At 57.9% G+C, this 19,850-nt stretch overlaps 1 protein-coding gene across 1 annotated transcript; it reads right to left on the bottom strand.

Annotated features, from left to right (window-relative positions):
- Nucleotides 1-984: 984 nt before the first annotated feature.
- INSRR (insulin receptor related receptor) lies at nt 985-18,549 on the bottom strand. Its single transcript, XM_036344465.1, has 23 exons — nt 18,425-18,549; nt 18,019-18,155; nt 14,302-14,853; nt 12,491-12,794; nt 12,254-12,396; nt 11,914-12,058; nt 11,562-11,776; nt 11,217-11,343; nt 9,601-9,839; nt 8,814-8,981; nt 8,530-8,725; nt 8,337-8,378; nt 8,037-8,260; nt 5,082-5,218; nt 4,836-4,998; nt 4,545-4,647; nt 4,107-4,159; nt 3,711-3,940; nt 3,143-3,253; nt 2,847-3,006; nt 2,408-2,537; nt 2,173-2,307; nt 985-1,937 (listed from the first exon to the last, which is right to left on the bottom strand). Exons 2-23 carry the CDS (start codon nt 18,101-18,103, stop codon nt 1,637-1,639), a joined length of 3,963 nt encoding a protein of 1,320 aa, XP_036200358.1. The 5' UTR covers nt 18,104-18,155; nt 18,425-18,549; the 3' UTR covers nt 985-1,636.
- Between the last annotated feature and the right edge of the window lie 1,301 nt (nt 18,550-19,850).

The raw sequence follows: 19,850 nt of genomic DNA, 5'->3' as shown, positions 1-19,850 counted from the left end.
AACACAGAGGAGAGACCATCTTTCCCCCCTACGCTGTGGTTCCGCCAGCAACCATTAGGGGCCACTGTTGCTTCAGCTTCCAATGACAAGTGGGTCAGGGCAGGGGTGGGGGACAGGCGGTCCTTAGTGCCCACCCTGACCCTGTCAGGGGCGTGGATATGAAATTGTCATAGACTCATGCCCAGCCCACTCAGGCCCTGCCTTAATGAGCTGTGGTTTGTGGGACAGCTGCTGGAGTGAGCGAATCTCTTCAGACTCCAGGTGTGTGGCAGGGAGTGGCAGCGTATGGCAGCGTGTGGCAGCGTATGGCAGCAGGAGCTATAGCCCTGAGAATCTGGATGCAGGAAACGCTGGTACAGGATGCTAAAAAGTCCTGAGCTATGACCAACCCCTTCCGCTGCCCCCCTTCACCAAGGTTTTAAGTCATCCATCTGTGGTTCTTTCCCTTCCAATGCCCGGATGGCCCTGGCATAAGAGCTGGGAAATGAACTCCCCTGTGCTCCTTCAACCTGCCCCCAGGGCGTCTCTGCTGGGGGAGGGGCGCCAGACACACAGACTCTGCTCTGATTTGTGTCTCCTGCCTCCCGGAGTGGCATTGAGCAGGGACTGGTGATGTCCTCAAGGCGCTCCCCCGCCCCCTGTTCTGCCCACTTCAAACCATGTCTGCCCATGGAGGCAGCAAGGGAAAACTTCAAGATGAGGTGTCAGGATGGGTTGGTGAGGCTGGGAGGCCAGATACAGGGTCCCCTGCTGGCTCAGCCACGTCTGCTGCCTGAGCTCAGACACTAGGATGGTCCTGCTTCCCTGCCATGGCAACTCTGGCTGCTCGGGTCCTTGGGAGGTGGTGTTTGACAGCAGTGTGTTCATCCCTATCCCTGCTTCGGGGTCACCACCTCAGATCTCCACGGAGGAGGGAGGGAGGGAGCTCATCCAGCGTTAACCCCGTAGAGATGAAGAGACAATGGGCTGCTGGGACGAGGGTACAAACAGACATTGGCATTTATTGTGGCTTCCCCGGAGAGGGGAGGGGCGGGGGCAGGAGTGAGGGCAGGGAGGAAGCAAACCTCTTAAAGCCTTAATAATCGAAGGGTCTGAGGGAGATTGAGGGGATGAGACTGGGAGGGGAAGAGGACGGAGGAGCACCAAGCTTGGAAATCCCTGCGATGCCAAAGGAGAGGAGGAAGTGAGGGCAGGCCTAAGGGCCAGGCTGAGAACCGTTCCCCCTGGGGTCTGAGGCAGAGGGTAGGCGGTGACACGCAGTGGTGAGAAAGGCAGTTATGTGGACCGTCCTTCCCAGCAGCCCAAACACGGACAGAGAAGGGTCCAGGCCCATTCTGGTCGCTTATCTGGTTTCAAGTGTGTTGATGGCCCCAGAAGTCCACAGAGACCTGAGGGCTGAGGGTGGGGTTCTCCCGACAAGAGCTCTGGGGTGGACAGGCCCACGCTTCTTAGTCTGAGTAGGGGCTCGGTGAGGGCCTAGTCTCTGCTCCTGCTGGGACCTTGCTGCCTTCCTCAGGGAGGACTCAGTGAGTATGCTCTGACCACCCCCCACCTTGCCTGCCCCGCTTTCTGCCCCTCCCTTGGCCACCCCATGGTCAGGGGGTATGAAAGCCTGCATATCTCTCAGCCACAAAGGTCAGAGCCCTTCCTCTCTGCCCATGGGAGGCCAATCAGACAGGGAAGGGAGTGCCCCTCGGTGCCCTGGACCCCCGTTTTGAGGGCTGCAGTCTGAGGAAGCCCCCTTTGGGGACGGTGGGGAGTCGGGCTCCGCCTCAGGGGGCAGGAGGGAAGCCCGGGGCCCCCGGCACTCTGGGCTGTAGTAGAAGGAAAGGAGGCGGAAGGAAGGCTGCAGCTCCTCCTGAATGCTGTCCAGGATGTGGGTGAAGGTTGGTCGCAGGCGTGGGTTCTGTTGCCAACAGCGGCTCATCAGCTCCTGCCTGGTGGGGTGGGAGGGAGCGTCAGAGGGTCTACATCCCCTGCCTCTTGTACTGAGAGGGTCAGTCAGGATGAGTGGGGGGCGGGGGCCCAAGGGTATCATAATGGGGTTTAGAATTGGGCTCAGAGCTGGGCATCAGTGGAAGTGAAAGCATCAGAGGAGGCAGACCAGGTCCCAGGGCAGGGGACAGGGGTAGGCAGAGCAGGGATGTGGAAGGGGCAGGCTGGGTGACTCACAGCTGAAGGGGACAGCTCTCTAGCTCCTCCAGGACCCCACCATCCATGACAAACTTGAGCACCTGCTCATTGGACAGACCCTGGTAGGGTTGTTCAGCCAGGGTCACGATCTCCCAGAGCACCACGCCGAAGGACCTGGAGGACACACAGGAGGGCTTGAACCCAGCACCTTCATGAGGGATTGCACCCAGGCCTCTCCACATCCCCCGAGCCCTCTGCTCCAGCCAGGCCCCACCAGACATCTGAGTGGGTGGTAAAGATTCCATCTTTGAGGGACTCGGGAGCCATCCAGCGCACAGGCAGCAGCCCCTTCCCGCCCTTGCGGTAGTAGTCTGTCTCATACACATCTCGAGTCATCCCGAAATCTGGAAAGCAAGGGGGGAGAGGGTGTGGAGCAGCAGAGCCTTAACCAGCTCCTGATGCAGGAATACCTCTCCCAATCTCTCCACCTCCAGAGTCTCTAAGAATCCTGGAAAGCGAGGGCTCTAAGTATATCAGAGACTCTCCCATCCGACCCTTCTGTACTTGGACAGGGAGACTGAGACTCAGGGTCAGGGGTGGGGGGAAAACTACCAGGGACAGAGCAGTGGACCAGGCCTGGGTCCTTGGGTACCTAGCTTAGGAGGAGTCTCTCAATTCCTCAGATTGCCCCACCTGCCTGGCACCCTCCGTACCCCCGATCTTGACGGTGAAGTCCTGGGACACCATGCAGTTCCGGGCGGCCAGGTCTCGGTGCACAAACTTTTTGGCGGCAAGGTAGGCCATGCCGTCTGCAATCTCACCGGCCATCTGGATCATATCTCCCAGTGCTGGCCGTGGGAGCCCAGGGTTATTCTAGAGCCAGGAGAGGGGACGGGTGACGAAGGAACCTAGAGGCAGGACTCCTCGCCAAGGATTACCCACCACAACGATGCCCGCGTTTTCTCTAACTCTCCAGCTCATTGGCTCAGAGTCTTCTCTCAGTCCTCACCTCTGCCTCGGGCCGCAAAGACCTAAGATGGCTCTTGAGGTCCCCACGAGTCATTAATTCCATGATGACCAGAGTTGGCTGGCCCTGGGACACCACACCCAGGAGACGTACCTGAGATGAACAAAGAGCCTAGTTGCAGGTCCCCTCAGCTCTCCGTGACCCATCTGGCCAAATTCATGGCCTGCTATGACCACACTCTGACCCAGACACCAAACCTGATCCTAACCCCAAGCATAAGCATAACTCTAATCCTGGCCTAACAATGACCATGACCTTGATTATGTCTAACTGTCATCCTAGTCTTTATGATTGGCCCAGTTCTGACCTTGATCCCAATCATGATCTTGACATTCAATATTGACCCCAACCATGACTTATCTCAGCCCTAGCCATGATTCTATCATGACCCTACCATGACCCTGGTTTGACGAACCCCAACCATGACCTTTACCCCAGTTAGGGTCCTAACTACAATCCCAACCCTGACCTTGATGGTAGCCTGACCTCATCCCTGACACTATCCTCCTACCTGGTTATGGCCCTGACAGTGCCACTGAGCCTCCCTTACCACATGGTGACACTTGAAGGCCTTCATGACAGAGGCTTCCTTGAGGAACTCAATGCGTTCTCGTGGGCTGGCCAGCTCATTCACCGTCTTCAGGGCCACAGGTGTGGTCTCCTCTTCAGCCTCCAGTCCTTGTGCCAGCCCCTCATACACCATCCCGAAGAAGCCCTGGCCCAGCTCCCGAATGATAGAGATCTGCTCCCGAGGCACCTCCCACTCGTCAGGGATGTACACTGAGAGGAGGTGGGGGTCACAAGGCAAGGACACTGCTGTCTGCCACTCCGCCTCTGAAGGGCTCAGGTCCCACGGCTGCCTGCTCCAAAAAGGTCTCCTGCAAGTTTGCCTCTCCACCCCTCCTGTGTCTTGTCCACACCACCTGTCCACTCACCCCCGACGTACCATCAGAAGCACTGAAGTACTCTGGATTCACAGAGGCATAGAGGGTGCTGTTTCTGCAACGGAAGGTGAGGGGGTCAGGCTGGAAGGTCCCCAGGAAGGAAGGAGCAACATCAAAAGGCAAGGAAGAGGGACAGTGCAAGGAGGAGGGAAGTCCTGAACACCCTCGTCTCTGGTCAGGATGACCCCTAGGGGAGCTCTAAGCACTCTAAGCTGGTCTGGTTCTTCGTCCTTAGACCCAGGGAGTAGGGAGGACAGTGTAGAGGGCTCCTGCCTCCTCAGCTAATCCTTAGACTCCAACTAACCAAAGCCCTGCCCCCATTTCCCTCTTTTATTCAGTCCCAGGAGGCACCTGACACCAAGCATCTACTCCTTCCTGATTGCACAGACTGAGGGCTCATGGAGAGAAGGCGGCTGGGGGCCAGTAGGACCTGTTCTTACCTCTTCTTGCTGTAAAAGAAACCAAGGGCAGCAAGAATGATGAGCAGCATGAGTCCCACGGGGGTGACAGTGAGAAGGTGCAGCCCCCCGGAGTCTTCCTCCTCTGGTGGCCAGTCAGTGGACAGGAACAGAGGGCAGCAGAGGGTGGGGTCAAAGGTGGAGAAGTCAGAGGGTAGAGGACACTTCTCTTTCCTCAGTGGAAGGTGAGGATGAGGCGAGGATGGGATGGGGGGCCTAGGGACCTAGTGGCGCTGTTTGCGAGCACAGGTCTGGGACAGGGGCTGTGTGTACCTGAGCCAGGGATGTAGAAAGCGACACTTTCGGTCCAGGAGCCGTTGCCAGCCAGTGAGGTTGCCCGCACTCTGGCGGAGTAGTTTCCCGGGGGCAGCAGGGCCAGGTGGACGCCCCCAAACTTGGCATATCGCAGGCGGGACACACACAGCACTGTGGCCTCCTGAGGGCAACACAGAACAGCTGGCTGGGAGAAGGATGGAGGCACAAACTGGGGCTGGGTTAGGGGGACTTCTGGGTACCGACCTCTCCCAAGCGGCGGTACTTGATCTCGTACTTGAGGATAAGTCCATTGGGGTCCGATGGCTCCAGCCAGCGCAGGAGGACACTGCTCTTGCTGGCCGCCTCCCAGGCCACCTTCCCTGGGATACCATCAGCCTCTCCTGCGGGAGAGGGCATCAGCTAGCCCAGCCACAAGGACAGTCATGTGCCCCTTGAGGATGTTTCTGTCAATAACGGACCACATATATGGTGGTGGTCCCATAAGGTCATAATAGAGCTGGGAAATTCCTATTGCTACTGACTTTGTACCTGTCCTGACGTCATAGCACAGAGCATTACTCACATGTTTGTGGGGATGCTGGTGTAAACCAACCTACTTTGCTGCCAGTGTATAAACGTATAGCACGTACAACTGTGTATAGTACATAATAGGTGATGATAACAAACGCTATGGTACTGGTTTTGTATTTATTATAATATACTTTCTGTCATCACATTATTATTATTTTTAATCCTCACATGAGGATATGTTTTTATTGATTTTGAGAGAGAGAGAGAGAGAGAGAGAGAGAGAGAGAGAGAGAAACATCAATGTCAGAGAGAAACATGGCTAGGTTGCCTCCTGTAATCACCTCAAAGGAGATTGAACCTTCAGCCTAGGTATGTGCTCTGATCAGGAATCAAACCTGCAAACTTTTTTGGTGTGTGGGAACGACGCTCCAATCAACGGAGCCACCCAGCCAGGGCTGTCGTTATTTTAGAGGGTACTCTTCTACTCATAAAACATGGTCGCTGGCAAATAGTATGCGGTGTGATGGCTGCTGCATCTTGCCTGCTTACTGTGCTTCTTGATTGCATTTTCTCTTGTGCTTGATTTAATTCGTGTTGTTTTGTGCAGTAACATGCTGTGCAGGCGTGTAACCTAGGAGCAGTCGGCACCATACAGCGTAGGTGCGTAGTAGGCTATACCATACAGATTAGGTGCGTAGTAGGCTATACCATACAGCGTAGGTGCGTAGTCGGCTATACCATACAGATTAGGTGCGTAGTAGGCTATACCATACAGCGTAGGTGCGTAGTCGGCTATACCATACAGATTAGGTGCGTAGTAGGCTATACCATACAGCGTAGGTGCGTAGTCGGCTATACCATACAGCCTAGGTGCGTAGTAGGCTATACCATACAGCCTAGGTGCGTAGTCGGCTATACCATACAGCCTAGGTGCGTGCGTAGTAGGCTATACCATACAGCCTAGGTGCGTAGTAGGCTATACCATACAGCCTAGGTGTGTGTAGTCGGCTATACCATACAGCCTAGGTGCGTCGTTGGCTATACCATACAGCCTAGGTGCGTCGTCGGCTATACCATACAGCCTAGGTGCGTTGTAGGCTATACCATACAGCCTAGGTGCGTAGTAGGCTATACCATACAGCCTAGGTGTGTGTAGTCGGCTATACCATACAGCCTAGGTGCGTCGTTGGCTATACCATACAGCCTAGGTGCGTAGTCGGCTATACCATACAGCCTAGGTGCGTGGTAGGCTATACCATACAGCCTAGGTGCGTGGTAGGCTATACCATACAGCCTAGGTGTGTGGTAGGCTATACCATACAGCCTAGGTGCGTAGTCGGCTATACCATACAGCCTAGGTGCGTTGTAGGCTATACCATACAGCCTAGGTGCGTGGTAGGCTATACCATACAGCCTAGGTGCGTAGTCGGCTATACCATACAGCCTAGGTGCGTTGTTGGCTATACCATACAGCCTAGGTGTGTAGTCGGCTATACCATACAGCCTAGGTGCGTAGTCGGCTATACCATACAGCCTAGGTGCGTTGTAGGCTATACCATACAGCCTAGGTGCGTGCGTAGTAGGCTATACCATACAGCCTAGGTGCGTAGTAGGCTATACCATACAGCCTAGGTGTGTGTAGTCGGCTATACCATACAGCCTAGGTGCGTCGTTGGCTATACCATACAGCCTAGGTGCGTCGTCGGCTATACCATACAGCCTAGGTGCGTGGTAGGCTATACCATACAGCCTAGGTGCGTAGTAGGCTATACCATACAGCCTAGGTGTGTGTAGTCGGCTATACCATACAGCCTAGGTGCGTCGTTGGCTATACCATACAGCCTAGGTGCGTCGTCGGCTATACCATACAGCCTAGGTGTGTGGTAGGCTATACCATACAGCCTAGGTGCGTGGTAGGCTATACCATACAGCCTAGGTGCGTGGTAGGCTATACCATACAGCCTAGGTGCGTAGTCGGCTATACCATACAGCCTAGGTGCGTCGTAGGCTATACCATACAGCCTAGGTGGGTAGTCGGCTATACCATACAGCCTATGTGCGTAGTCGGCTATACCATACAGCCTAGGTGCGTAGTCGGCTATACCATACAGCCTAGGTGCGTAGTCGGCTATACCATACAGCCTAGGTGCGTCGTAGGCTATACCATACAGCCTAGGTGCGTCGTAGGCTATACCATACAGCCTAGGTGCGTGGTAGGCTATACCATACAGCCTAGGTGCGTCGTAGGCTATACCATACAGCCTAGGTGCGTCGTAGGCTATACCATACAGCCTAGGTGCGTTGTAGGCTATACCATACAGCCTAGGTGCGTAGTCGGCTATACCATACAGCCTAGGTGCGTAGTCGGCTATACCATACAGCCTAGGTGCGTGGTCGGCTATACCATACAGCGTAGGTGTGTGGTAGGCTATACCATACAGCCTAGGTGTGTAGTCGGCTATACCATATAGGCTGTGTGAGTGCACTCTCTGATGTTCTCACCTTCAAATACAAACTCTAGGGGGCTAAGCTAGGAGGTTTGAGGAAATGCTAGGATTACGGGGCCTGGGAGGAGGATGAAAGCAAGGCCCTGGGGTGAGCTGGAGCTCAAACTCGCTAGCTGGAGCACTGATCGGAGAGGGTGCCTGGGGCCGGTGGTGGGTGTAGAAGGTGGGGTGGGTCACTCACTGTGGGGCATGGTGCGCGCAAAGACGAAGGTGGCCGCGCTGCAGCCCACAGCGTGCGCCGCGTGGTTGCAGGCATGGATGTCGATGCGGTACTCCGTGAAGTGGTGCAGGCCACTCAGCACTGCTCGCTCTCGGGGCACTTTGTCCTCCCGGATCTCGAAATCTGAGCTGTTTCCCCCGAGTCGGAGGGCCCCGGAGGCGCGACGGTGCCTCCCGGAGGAGTCCCTAGGGAGGGCGAGAGTCAGAGCCAGGCGCCCCCATCCCCGCCGCACCCCTCAGCCTTGGCCCCGTCCCTGCTCACCTTTGAGGGCTCTTATTGATGGACGTCACCTTCCAGGGGGATCTGGGGAGAGCAGGGAGGACCCTGTCACGGTTGCAGACGGGGTGCACCGCTTCTAAACCCACCCACAACCAGGTGCCGCCAGCACACCCCACCCTCGGCAAGACACGCCCTCCAGCCCCGCCCCTTAGCCCCGCCCCGCCGGCTGGCGCACTTGGGGATGGTGATGGCGTTGTGCAGAAAGTTTTCAAACTTCTTTTGGAACGAGGCCTCTTGCGCCTCCAGTGGCGGCAAGACCTGCCCCGGAGGTGGGTGTTGGCACGGGCAACAGCCGGGCTCCATCTCCGCCTCGAGTTGCCCGTCTTCCTGGTCGAAGCGGGGGTCGTTGTTGCTGGTGGGCAGCCGCAGGCCTGGCGCGGCAGGGGAGGGAGGCCGTTAGACTGGCGGTCGCCAGGCCGGGCGCCCCGTCCCGCGGGCTCACGCCTCCTCCCTGCGCACCGCGGTGGCAGTAGTCATTGAGGTAGAGGTCGCTGTCTTCTGCCAGACGCTGCCACAATACCAGGTAGTAGGTGATGTTGCCATTTCGTTGGGTCGGTGGCTTCCAGCGCACCAGCAGGTGGGAGGAGGAGTTGGACGTGGAGATGACGTCTTGGGGAACGGTGGGCGCTGGGGTGTGAGGAGGGCACCACTGAGAAGCTTCAGGTCCCTTTTCAAATAGTCTGGCCCCTGTCTCTGAGTCCAGCCCTCACTTCTCCCAAGGAATAGGTGGCTCTCAACCTCCTCGCCCTACAACTGAGCATTTTGTTCTTCCCTCGTCCCCAAGGGCCCTTGATTTGGCCCAGTTATCCCCCCTGCACTCTCCACCCACAGCCTCCTAGGATCTAGGAGAATTCCCCCTATCATTTTTTTTTTTTTAATCCTCACCCGAGGATATTTTTCCCCTTTGATTTTTAGAGAGAGTGGAAGGGAATGAGGGAAGGAGGGCGGGAGGGAGAGAGAGAGAGAGCAGAGAGAGGTTTGTTGTTCCGCTTATTTATGCATTTATTACTTGTATGCACCCTGACTGGGGATCAAACTCACAATACTGGTGTATCCAAGGACACTCTAACCGACGGAACTACCTGGCCAGAGCCTGCCCCCTCTTCCTTCTAGGACTCAAGCATCTGGCCTCCCAGCCTCTATGGGCCAGGTGTTCGGTGACTCAGCATCTCTGTTTCTGGTGTCTGGGCTCCCTCATCCTCACTAGGACCCAGGCATCTAGCTCCCACTCTTTCCAAAGGCCTACCTGCAGGCAGGGTTCGGAGGTAGATGATGGGGCTCTGGGCTCCTTGGTGGGGGCTGTCCTCAGCAGTGGTCAGCGTGATGGCCCGCACAAACACTGCGTACTGTGTCCAGGGCTTGAGGGGGGCCAAGGTCACCCCTGGCTCCTGGTTGCGGCTCAGGGGCAGCTCCACATCTAGCAGGTTCCAGCTCTGGGCCCCACAGGCATCTGGACCTATGTGCTCCGTAGCATTCTGGAACGGGCTGAACACCCCACCCCCAACTTCTAGCAGCCCCCTCCTCTCTGAATCACCCCAGGATTGCTATTGTCATTCTTCAAATACGCATGAGGACATCCAGAAGCCGATGTGCGTCCACCCTTTGGGGTAGGTGCCTGGTGGCACTGAGTGGGTCTGCTCAGAGCTGGATTGAGGCAGGATCCACAGTATAGTCTGTGAGGGGGCACGGCCACACCCGCCCTGCAAGGCAGTGATGGCGGGGGGCTTCCTGAAGGACCTCTACGACACTCTGCCCCTTAAGTATAGGTGTGCAGATTGTCAGCTGCACAAGCCGAAGGTGACTTTTACATTGCAACCCATGTTAGTGCTCCTCAAAGTATGGTTCCGGGACCAGAAGATTTAGTATTACCTGGGAGCTAGCTAGAAATGCAGGTTCATGGGCTCTATCCAGGACTAACTGAATCAGACTCTGTAGGGGTGGGGCCCAGGAATCTGTATTTAACAAACTCTGCCGCTCCCCTTGCTAGAGACCTTCACCTACCTCTGAGGCCTAGGGGAGCTTTGGCCACCTGAGCAGGCCTCCCACCATTGACTTCCTCCCTTCCTCCCAGGCCAGGCCCTGCGCTCAGTGAGCAACTACGACCTCTCAATTTTAACTCCCAGGAACTGCTTCTAAGCCAGGTGGCTCCCACCTCCCCTCCACCATACGAGGGGAGTACCCTCACCCCTGCCCTCCCAGCCTGCCACCCCAAGTCCATCTCTCCTGTAAGGATTTCTGTTTCTGAGTCCTGGCCACGCTTTTGGGGAAGTCCTTCCTGCGGCCTAAGCACTAGCCCTCGTGCTTTGGTTGCACTCTCTCCCAAGCCAAGAGCAGCCTGTCCTCGTCCGTCCCTGCCCCCTTCCTTCGTCAGGCTTTAATGAAATGCTGGCCAAGCTGCATAGAAAACTGGCCAAATTAGTGGCTGCTCCCCAGACCGCTGCTGGGGCAGGAGCGTGTGGTCAGTACAGAATATTAGCATAGTAAATTGGAGTTTAATTATCCAAGCCTTCCCAGCGGGCGCCTCTCCCTGGCTCTCAGAAGTCCTGACTCCCCGCCCCATTTCCCTGGGTGAGGTGAAAACCACACACGGAGGGATGAAGGTGAGGGGCGGGGCCAGAGGTAGTGGACCCTACAGGGAGTGCGACTTAAGGTCCAGACTGAGGGTAACCCTCTCAGCCTGCCTTCTGCTGCCTTCAGTCCGGAGGATTTTGCTCCCGTTCCGCCCCGCCCCCCCTGGTCCCCGCGCTAGCCACGCCCCGTCCCGGCTGGCCCCGCCCCCGGCTGGCCCCGTCCCGGCTGGCCCCGCCCCCGGTTGGCCCCGCCCCCGGTTGGCCCCCCGGCCCTGTCCCGGAGGGTACTCACGACTCCTTGTAGTACACGATGAAGCTGAGTAGGTCTCGGGCCTCCAGCGGCTCGTAGCGCTCCCAGCGCAGTAAGATGCGGTCGGTCTCGGTCACGTTGGACACGAAGCGCAGGGTGCGAGTCTGGCCTGGGCGGGACGAGTGGCGAACACCCGCTCTCAACAACCTACTTCCAAGCCCCGACCTGGACCCCGCGGCATCCCACCCCCAACGCAGCCTCTGAAGACAAGTTATCGCCCTGTCCGCTCCAAGCGCCCCTTCCCACCCGGCTGCACGGCTGGGTGTTTCTCGGGGCGTGTGCTCGCTCCCCCTCGGGTTGGGGTCGGGGTTGGGGTTGGGGCCTCACAGGCGGCGCGGTCTCCGTTGGTCCGGGGGTTGATCTCCGCCTTGTTTTGCCGCCCCCGCGTGCCGGTCACCTGCTCCAAGTGGTAAATGTGCTCCAAGCAGAGGCGTGGGTTGAAAGCGAAGTAGATCTTGCCCACGGGAATGGTGAGCCCCGCCGCCACCCAGGACCCCAGTTGCTGCAGGTTCTGGTTGTCCAGCACGTACAGAGTGTAGTTCCTGGGGGCCGGAGGGGACCTTGTTCCAAACGGGAGGTGGGGGCGGGGGTGGGAGGAGGTGCCTTATGGGCTCCTCTTGGGAGTGTAGGGAAGGTGGGCTAGAGGGGGCTGGTCAGAGGCTTGCTCCTGACCCCTTACCCATCCACCATGGCATCTCCCCGGATTAGTTTGAGGTTCTTGAAAAAGCCCAGGGACACGAGGGCAAAGGAGTGCTTGATTTTGAGGAAGCCAGTGATGGTCTCCACCAGCCCCAGGCTGTGCTGCAGCTCCTGCTCCAGGTTGTCTGGGGAGAGGGAGGACAGGGCTGGAGCAGGGGCAGGGACAGTGGTGGGTCCCACAGGGCAGGGGGCTCAGTGGGATGCAGGGAAGGGGTGTCCTCAACCCTGGACCCAGTGCTTTAGCTGGGCCTCTGTAAGGGGCGTGGCAGGGAGGAAGGGCGGGGCCAGGAGAGAGGTATGGCCCCGAGGGAGGTACTGACAGCCCTGGCGAAGATTGAGGATGAGACTCCCCTCCACGTGGGTGCAGCCCACCAGATCTTGTGCCACCTGGACGGAGTCGATAGTCTTGGTGCCCACCTTGCACTCTTTGGGGCACAGCCCCTCACACTTGTGGCAGAAGATGCTGGCAGGGGCAAACGGAGGGTCTGGCATGAGCCCTGGACCAGGGTGGACCTTCTTGGTACTCCCTGGGTGACCCCCACCTGCCCTCCACTCACCTACTGCCATTACGGGTGAAGCCTGGAGGGCACTGGGCCAGGCAACTGCCCTGGTGGATACCAAAGGTGGAGGGGAGGCTGGGCACAGAGCGCAGGCTGGCACAGAGCTCGGCTGTGACACAGCGCCACGACTCATGCTGGTAGGTGCCTGGAGGGCAGGCCTGGTGGCAGGCGCCCTGGAAGTAGAAGTGGCGGCAGGCAACGCAGGCACTGGGGTCATCCGGCTGGCTGCAGCCCCCCAAGCATTCGATGTGGCAGCACTCACCCCCAGCTGTGCAGGCCAGCCCATGGGGACAGGGGCACACTGTGGGCAGAGTGCTGTGTGAGACTGCATCCAGCCTCCTCGGTCCTGGCCCCAACCCCTCCCTCTGGGTAACCCTCTTAGTCTGAACCCAAACCACTCCCATTCAGATAACCCTGGCTGCTGACTTCCTCAGGCAGGGGCTGCTGAGGACAAGGACCGTGGCTCCCCTCTGAGGCTCCCCACCTCCCACAGTACCTAGTCAGGGGTGTCAGAACTCAGCACAGAGCAGTGACCTTGTCCATCAGGGCTGCTGCTCCCCCGCCTGCTGTCCTGTCTAGGCCTGGTGCCCAGATCATTGCTGGGCATGGCGCCAGGGGGAAACAGCCAGCTTCTCCTGAGTAGCTTGGCCCAGGGCAAGGTGGGCCTGGGAGTGTGTGGAAGAAGGGGCCACCACTGGTCATTTCCCCCAGGCCCCTGTCCAGATCTCCTCCCTCTTCAGCTCTCTGCCCTGGGGGGGGAGGCAGCCCCAAGCAAAAGTGGGTGGTTTGGGGGCTGGGGAAGCTACGGCCTGGGAATCTGCACAGGGGCAGCTGCATGTCTGCGGGAGCGTGCATGTGGCGGGGGTCAGCCAGGGCGTGTTGACACTGTACACGCGAGAGGCCATGAGAGAGGACGCGCAGCTGTGTTTACAGCCAACAGGGAGGCTGCAGGGAGGTGGGGCTGGGAGGATACAGTCGGGATCTGGTTACTCTTCTGCTCTGAGGCTGAGGGTGAGGGAAGCTGATCTCCAGAAACTGTTGGAAAGAGCCCCAGTTTGGGGGACCCCCACTCTGCTCCCAGACTCTGAAAGGTCTGCCTGCCCTCCCCTAGAACTTTCAACTCCTCCTCCCCCCACCATCCCCTCCTTATCCTACTCCCCACTTTCTCCCCTCCCTTCCTTTTGTTTCCTCTCAGTGCACTTTACTTCCTAAAGAAGTTCCCACCTCACGTATTTGTCCTCATCTGTCCTGTCCTTCATCTGCCGCCTCCTCCTTTCTTTACCCAGCTCCCAACCTCCCCCGTACAACACTGCCAGCTCACCCTGGGCACCTGTGCTGTGGTCCCTGTTCTCAGCACCAGAACTGCTACCACAGCCTAGGTGGTTTGTAGAATAGCTCATTCTTCGTAACAACTCTACCATCTTTTTACAGTTAAGGAAAGCGAGGCACAGATAGGCTAAAAGAACACAGCCAATAAGTAGTAGAGCTGAGATTTGCACCGGGGCCATCTGGCTTTGTACTTAACCACTGCCCTAAACTGCTTCTTGTGCTGCTGTCTTGTATCCATCCATGCTTACCCTTCCCCCCATGCCCACCTTGTACCTGCCCTTGACTTTCTCCATTTCTATCTGATGTCATCTAGTGTCTACATCTTGACTACCTTATGCTACATCATAGTTCCTGCCTCATAGGATGACTGAGGACTAAAACGAACAGTGGCTGCAAAGTACTGACCCACACCACCCTGCGGCCACCCTCTGACCCTGCCTTCCCCGCGCCCCCGAGTTGCATTCTGTGCTAGTGCCCACCTCGCTGGCAGTGGCTGGAGGTCCAGCACCTGTAGTCTGTGTGCCCACTGAAGGTGGTCCTGGCACAGGGCTCGCCAGTGGCGCCCAGCACGCCAGGACACACATCGGCACACTCCTCGCCCAGCTTGTTGCCCACGATGTGGTTGGCGCCAGGGGAAGGCTGCAGCAGGCCCCAGTCAATGGTGGAGAGGTGGCAGAGCTCCTGGTTTTTTTCCACGCGCACGGCTCCACGAAGCACAGCCCCCAGGGCGGGCAGCCCCACGTCCCGCAGGTGTGGCATCTCAAAGATGACGAGCGCGTAGCCCAGGAAGAGGCGGGCGCCGCGGATGACCGCTAGGTTGGGGAAGAGGTCACGCAGGCTCTCCAGGCCGTAGACACGGAAGAGCAGCAAGTACTCGGTGACTTGAGTGAGGCGCGGGAAGCTGAGGCCACGGAAGTCCTCGCCAGTGGCCGTGAACATGAGCAGGATCTGCAGGTGGCCTTCCACCACACTGCAGTTCTCCAGCCGCCGCAGCTCTGCCACCTCTGAGCGGATGTCCAGGCTGGGGCACACTGTGGGCACACGTGGCAGGCCGTGGTCAGGACAGCCTGGGCCAAGCACTTCACCCCAACCCGCAGCTCTGGAGAAGGGGCGTCACACTGGGAGCAGAACAGGGAGGTTCTGCTGTGGGTGTGGGGTGCCCTCCTCTCAGGGCCTCGGAGGCCTCATGGGCAGCTTGAGGGGGCTCTAGCAAATGAGCCCCCCCTCACCCATTTCCCCTTCTTCATGGACTGCCGCTTTATTCTTGCAGCAGACTCCAGATTTAAAGCCATCCTGACTCCTTTCATTTTCTCACACCCACCCCGTGGGCTCTGTCTTTAACATACATCCAGAATCCAACCACTGGTCGCCAGCTTTACTGCTTTCACCATCACCTTCTCCTGGATTTAGCTACCCAGATAGTCACTCCACTTCCACCCTGTCCCCTCTTCGGCCTATTCTCCACTTTATGGCCAGAACGATCTTCTCAGAACAGAAGTTGGGTCACATTCCTTCACTGCTCAAAACATCCCAGTGGCCCCCACATCACTGTGGAAAGCTGAGGTCCTTACCACAAGTCCTCTAGCCTCACTGCCATCATCCCCTCTCTCTCTCTCTCTCTCTCCTGCAGCCACACTGACCCCTGCCCCCCCCCCCCCCACTGGTGACAAGCCAGCCAGACTTGTCCTGAGGCCTTTGCAAGTTCTGTTCCCTTGGGCTAGAAACTCTTCTCTCTAAACAGCTCCCTCAGCCCCTTTAAGTCTTTGCTCAAATGTCACCTCTGACCGTCCTGTTAAAACTGTGACATGCCTTATCCCCTTCCTACTTTATTTTTTCCATGATTCTTAACACTGGCTAATATATAATTTATTTATTTTGTTTACTGTAAGCTCCAGAAAGCAGGGATCTCTGTATAATCTTTGCTGTGTCCTAGTACAGTGCTTGGCACTCAACAAATATTTGATGAATGAATGAATGAACTCTGTGACTGGGAATCAGTAGTCTGAGTTTCATACACTCTACTTCTCCCCCAGACCTAAAGGAGCTAGATGCCTGCTCCCTGCATTTGTTTACTTTCAAAGGGACATTCCATGGCTCCCCATTGCCAAAAGTTCAAGTTAAAATTCCTCAGCCTGACATTTGGGTGTTGAGAAACTGGTCCCACTAATATCTAAAGCCTCAGAAGGGTTCCTCACCCCAGTAGTACCTTCAGCTCTTGCCCTGCAAGCCTCAGGTCGGGTCCCCTGCCCCTTCCCTGACCCTCTGACCCTGAGTTAATCACTTTCCCTTCGGGCTCAGCAGCACTTAGCCGGGCACCCACTCTAGACTACCTGGGGCATTGCCTCAGCGTTGCTCTCTATATCTATGCCACCCCCTCCAAGGACATCTTTTGAAGGAAGGGCCCTGGTTAGTTGTCTCTGCATCCCCCATGGTACCCAATTCAGGGCTGGAACCATTAGGCACTCAGGAACCGTGGGTTGAATTGATGGACATCTGGATCCCAAGTCCACTCTGTGAGGATCCGATACATCTGGCTTCTCCGAGGTCCCAGTCCCACTTCCTTTCTCTCCCCAAGGCACTGGGGACCGTTCCCCTCAGTGGGCTATCTGGTCCCTGCACTCACTTGCTCCCAAGGATACTTTCCATGCTCCTCACTGGGAAAGAGTCAAGTCTGAATTCTTCCACTTGCCATTCAAGTCCTGCTAACCTCTCCAGCCTCTACTCCCTCCCTTTCTACCTAGCCCTCAGCAACACCACAGGGGTCACCCATAAGAGGCCCATCCCCCATGGCTAAAAGTGGGGTGGACAGGAAAGCCTGGCTCCCTGGAGCTTACTCCACACCTTCTCTAGTGGTCACTAATGGTCCCTGTGCTTAGCTCTGCCCAGCAACTCTGAGTGTGTGTGTGAGCACATGCAGGTACACGCACATACACAAGAGAGAGGGAGAATGAGAAAACACTTCTAGCCCCTCCACACAATGGCCAATCAGGCTCTTTGAGGCAGATGGGGTTTCTCTCTGTGCCCAGTGCCACTTCCCATCATCCCCTTGGCCTCTCTAGGGCTCCCCTGATGGGAGTCATTTGGAAAAACAAATCTCCGCCCTTCACAGTTTAACCCTCGCCTGCTTCCCCTTAGGGCATGGCCCTGTGCAGAGCTGCACTGGGAATAGGACATCTGGGTCCCTGATCAAACACCCACCCCTCCATCCCCCGCCCCAGGGACGTGCTCCTGTCCTGACAACCATGATTCTGGCTGGCATTTTCTGTGCCCAGCCCTGGCACAGCAGTGGAGGAGGGGAAGCGGTACCAGGGAGGGACTATGCCTTGAAGAGAGTGCCTCTATGACTCTTCAGGGACCCCCTATCCCAACCCACTTGCATCATTCTGTCGGTGTAGGATGGGAAGACTCCGCCCCCGCCCCCAAGCCCCCTGTCTTAGGGCCTCAGGCAGGCACTGGATTTGCTGCTGGACTCCTGAGGCCCCTGAGGCTGGGAGGGAAGGGTGGGTTCCCGAAGGGACATCTCTTAATCCTTCCCCTTTTGAATCTTCTATCCTCGGCTTTTTTCATCTCCTGGCCAATTCCCCAGTACCCCCACGAGGGCCGTTTAGTCTACATGATCCGACCCACCCCCGAACCCTACACATGGGGATTGTCTGGCCTGGGGCACCAATAGAAAGGAGCCCACCCCCTCTAGTGAACCGGCCCTAAGTGGGGGATATGGGACACAGCCCTGGAGGCAGGAGCGCAGGACCCCAGTCTAGCCTTCTCTCTCGATTTCCTGAGCCTCGGTCTCTGTCTGCACACGGGGTTCAGTCATTTAATTGCACCTAGTTCTCAGCTGCCATTCCATTCCTGCCCACGTCCCACTCTGGGGCCCTGGGAATGGCCTCCAAGACTCTCCTCCCTCCTTTTGGTTCTCATTCAGGCTCTGCTGGGATCATGATCTCACAAGTTGAAGGGAGGGCATCTATTCATCTCTGTGCTCCAAGGTCCTTCCCACCTCCCAGGGAACTGAGAGGCGAACACCCTCACGTAGGGAACTAACTGCTCTTCCTATGGGAAGTTCTCCTGAGAGCTAATCCCCGTCTTCACAGTGCAGTAGCTAAATAGATACATTCCAGCTGGAAGCTCAGTGGTTTGGCCTCCCAGCAGGCTGGGAGGGAGGTGGGGCTCTAAGAGACAGTACGGGGACTCACCCTCTAGTGTGTCCAGGCCAGATCCCAAGGACAGGAGGATCACAAGCAGACATGCCACCCACGGCCACAGTCTGGGCACTGCCATTGCCCCAGTCCTGACTCTCCAGATGGCTCTGGGCAGAAGGGTCTGACAGGCCCTAAGGGACACAGAAACACAAGCTTCAGAGGCAACGGGAAGGGTAGGGACCCAGCCACAAGGAATCCTCCACAGATACGGCAGGAGACAGAACAAAGGAATGACAGCCACAGAGACAGACAGCGACAGGCAGCTAGAAACGGAAGACTCGGCGTGAAGCCAGAGACAGAGGAGAGGACCGAGACGCAGGCAGCAGGGGAAGAGACTCAGAGAGACCCCATGGGGAGGTGGTCGCACAGGGTGCAGAGCAAAGGGGGCTAAGAGGCCGACCAGCGCCAAGGGCCAGAGGAGCCCGAGGAGCTTGCAGCCCACGGAGAGCAGCGGGGGTCCGGGAGCGCACGGAGAGTCTTCCCGGGGCTCCAGGGGCGCGCTTTGCTCCCAAGTGCCCGCCGCCGGCCGCCTCCCCGCCGCGCACGCAGGGGCTCCCGTGCTCCCCGCCCCCCGTCCAAAGGGATTGGTTTGTCGGCCTTGGGTCTCTCCGCCCCTCCCGCCAAGCCAAAATATTTAACCTGACAACTGAGGGGGTGCGATGGGGGACAGGTCTGTTGGGGAAATAAGGCCAAAATACGGGGGCGGGGGCGGGGGCGGGGGGTGGGTGGGTAGGCCATGGATGAGTTCCCCGGCGCCGCCCTGTGGACTCCTCTCAAGCTGGGCTGCACCACCCGAGGCGCACAGCCGGCAGCGGGGTTCTAGGTCCTGCCATCAAGCATGGACACCTGCGGGGGGACTGCTGGCAGCCATGTCCCGGCTGAGCGAGCTTGTTGAAACCTGGCGGGAACGTGAATTGTATCTCCTTCATATAAAAGTCCTTGGCCTCTCCCCGCCCCCAGCATCCCTGGAGGCCTCCGTCCCAGCCAAGTCCGTGGTCCCGACCACTATCCCCTTGGAGAGAGCAATCGCCCTGTGGGCCCCGCCTCTGTCCTTGACTTCTTGAATTCAGGCTGCTGGGTTGGCCTGGTTTGTCTGTGAGTCTGTGCCTCAGGGAATTGGGGGTGGGGGTGGGGGTGCGGTCTGTGCCGGGTTCTGGAGAAGAGACCTGCGCGCTGCTCTTTCCCGGGAGCCCTTGTCTGCACCCCCCCCCCCCCCCGCCTCTCTCATCCTCCTCCTTTTCTTGGCTCTTGAGGCCACGAAGGCCGACGGGGTGTGAGGGCTGGGACATGCCCTGTGACGCCCTGGGTGCTGGAGATCCAGGGGCTTTCCAGGTGTGCGGCCTCCTAAGACCGACGGGTCCCAGCTTCACCCGCCGGCCGCTCCCGCGTCCAAGGAGCTAAGAGAAGATCTATTAATTTCTCCGTGCAGAAATCGATGCTCTTGTCGGGGTGGCGATCGATGCCCGTCCAACTTGGACCTACCCGGCCTGGGGGCCAGCGCTGGCTAGCCTGGGCCGGGGGCTGCTGCTGGGGTCGGGAGGCGCAGGGCGGTGGGCGCCGCGGGCCGTGCCCCCCCCCCCCCCAACCCCGGCGGAGCTCACACCTTTGCGCGCTGGCTTCTTGCGCCACCCTGTGGTCTCTGCCGGAAATCGGCATCTCTGCTCCCCCGTCCCCCTTCTCCAGCTTTTTGGGTGACACCTTCTCTTTTCTCTGACTCTTGACTTCACCTTCTCGAGGTCCCGCGTTGGGTCTTTTTGGGGTCCCTTCCCTTTTCTTCTTGGGGTTTAGAGTGGGTTTCACCTGATTTACCCCAAGTGACATTGCAC

The sequence above is a fragment of the Myotis myotis genome, unplaced genomic scaffold (genome assembly GCF_014108235.1).
Source record: "Myotis myotis isolate mMyoMyo1 unplaced genomic scaffold, mMyoMyo1.p scaffold_m19_p_18, whole genome shotgun sequence".
Taxonomy (NCBI): Eukaryota; Metazoa; Chordata; class Mammalia; order Chiroptera; family Vespertilionidae; genus Myotis; species Myotis myotis.
This window is presented reverse-complemented; position numbering and strand designations above follow the sequence as displayed.

What these genes read in the sequence shown, in the direction of transcription:
- INSRR (XM_036344465.1), bottom strand. Translation starts at nt 18,103, where the DNA reads ATGGCAGTGCCCAGACTGTGGCCGTGGGTGGCATGTCTGCTTGTGATC. An exon ending in CAACGGAGACCGCGCCGCCT is followed by an intron (nt 11,344 to 11,561) that starts GTGAGGCCCCAA and finishes CGTCCCGCCCAG; the next exon opens with GCCAGACTCGCACCCTGCGC. An exon ending in TGCGCGCACCATGCCCCACA is followed by an intron (nt 5,219 to 8,036) that starts GTGAGTGACCCA and finishes CCTCTCCCGCAG; the next exon opens with GAGAGGCTGATGGTATCCCA.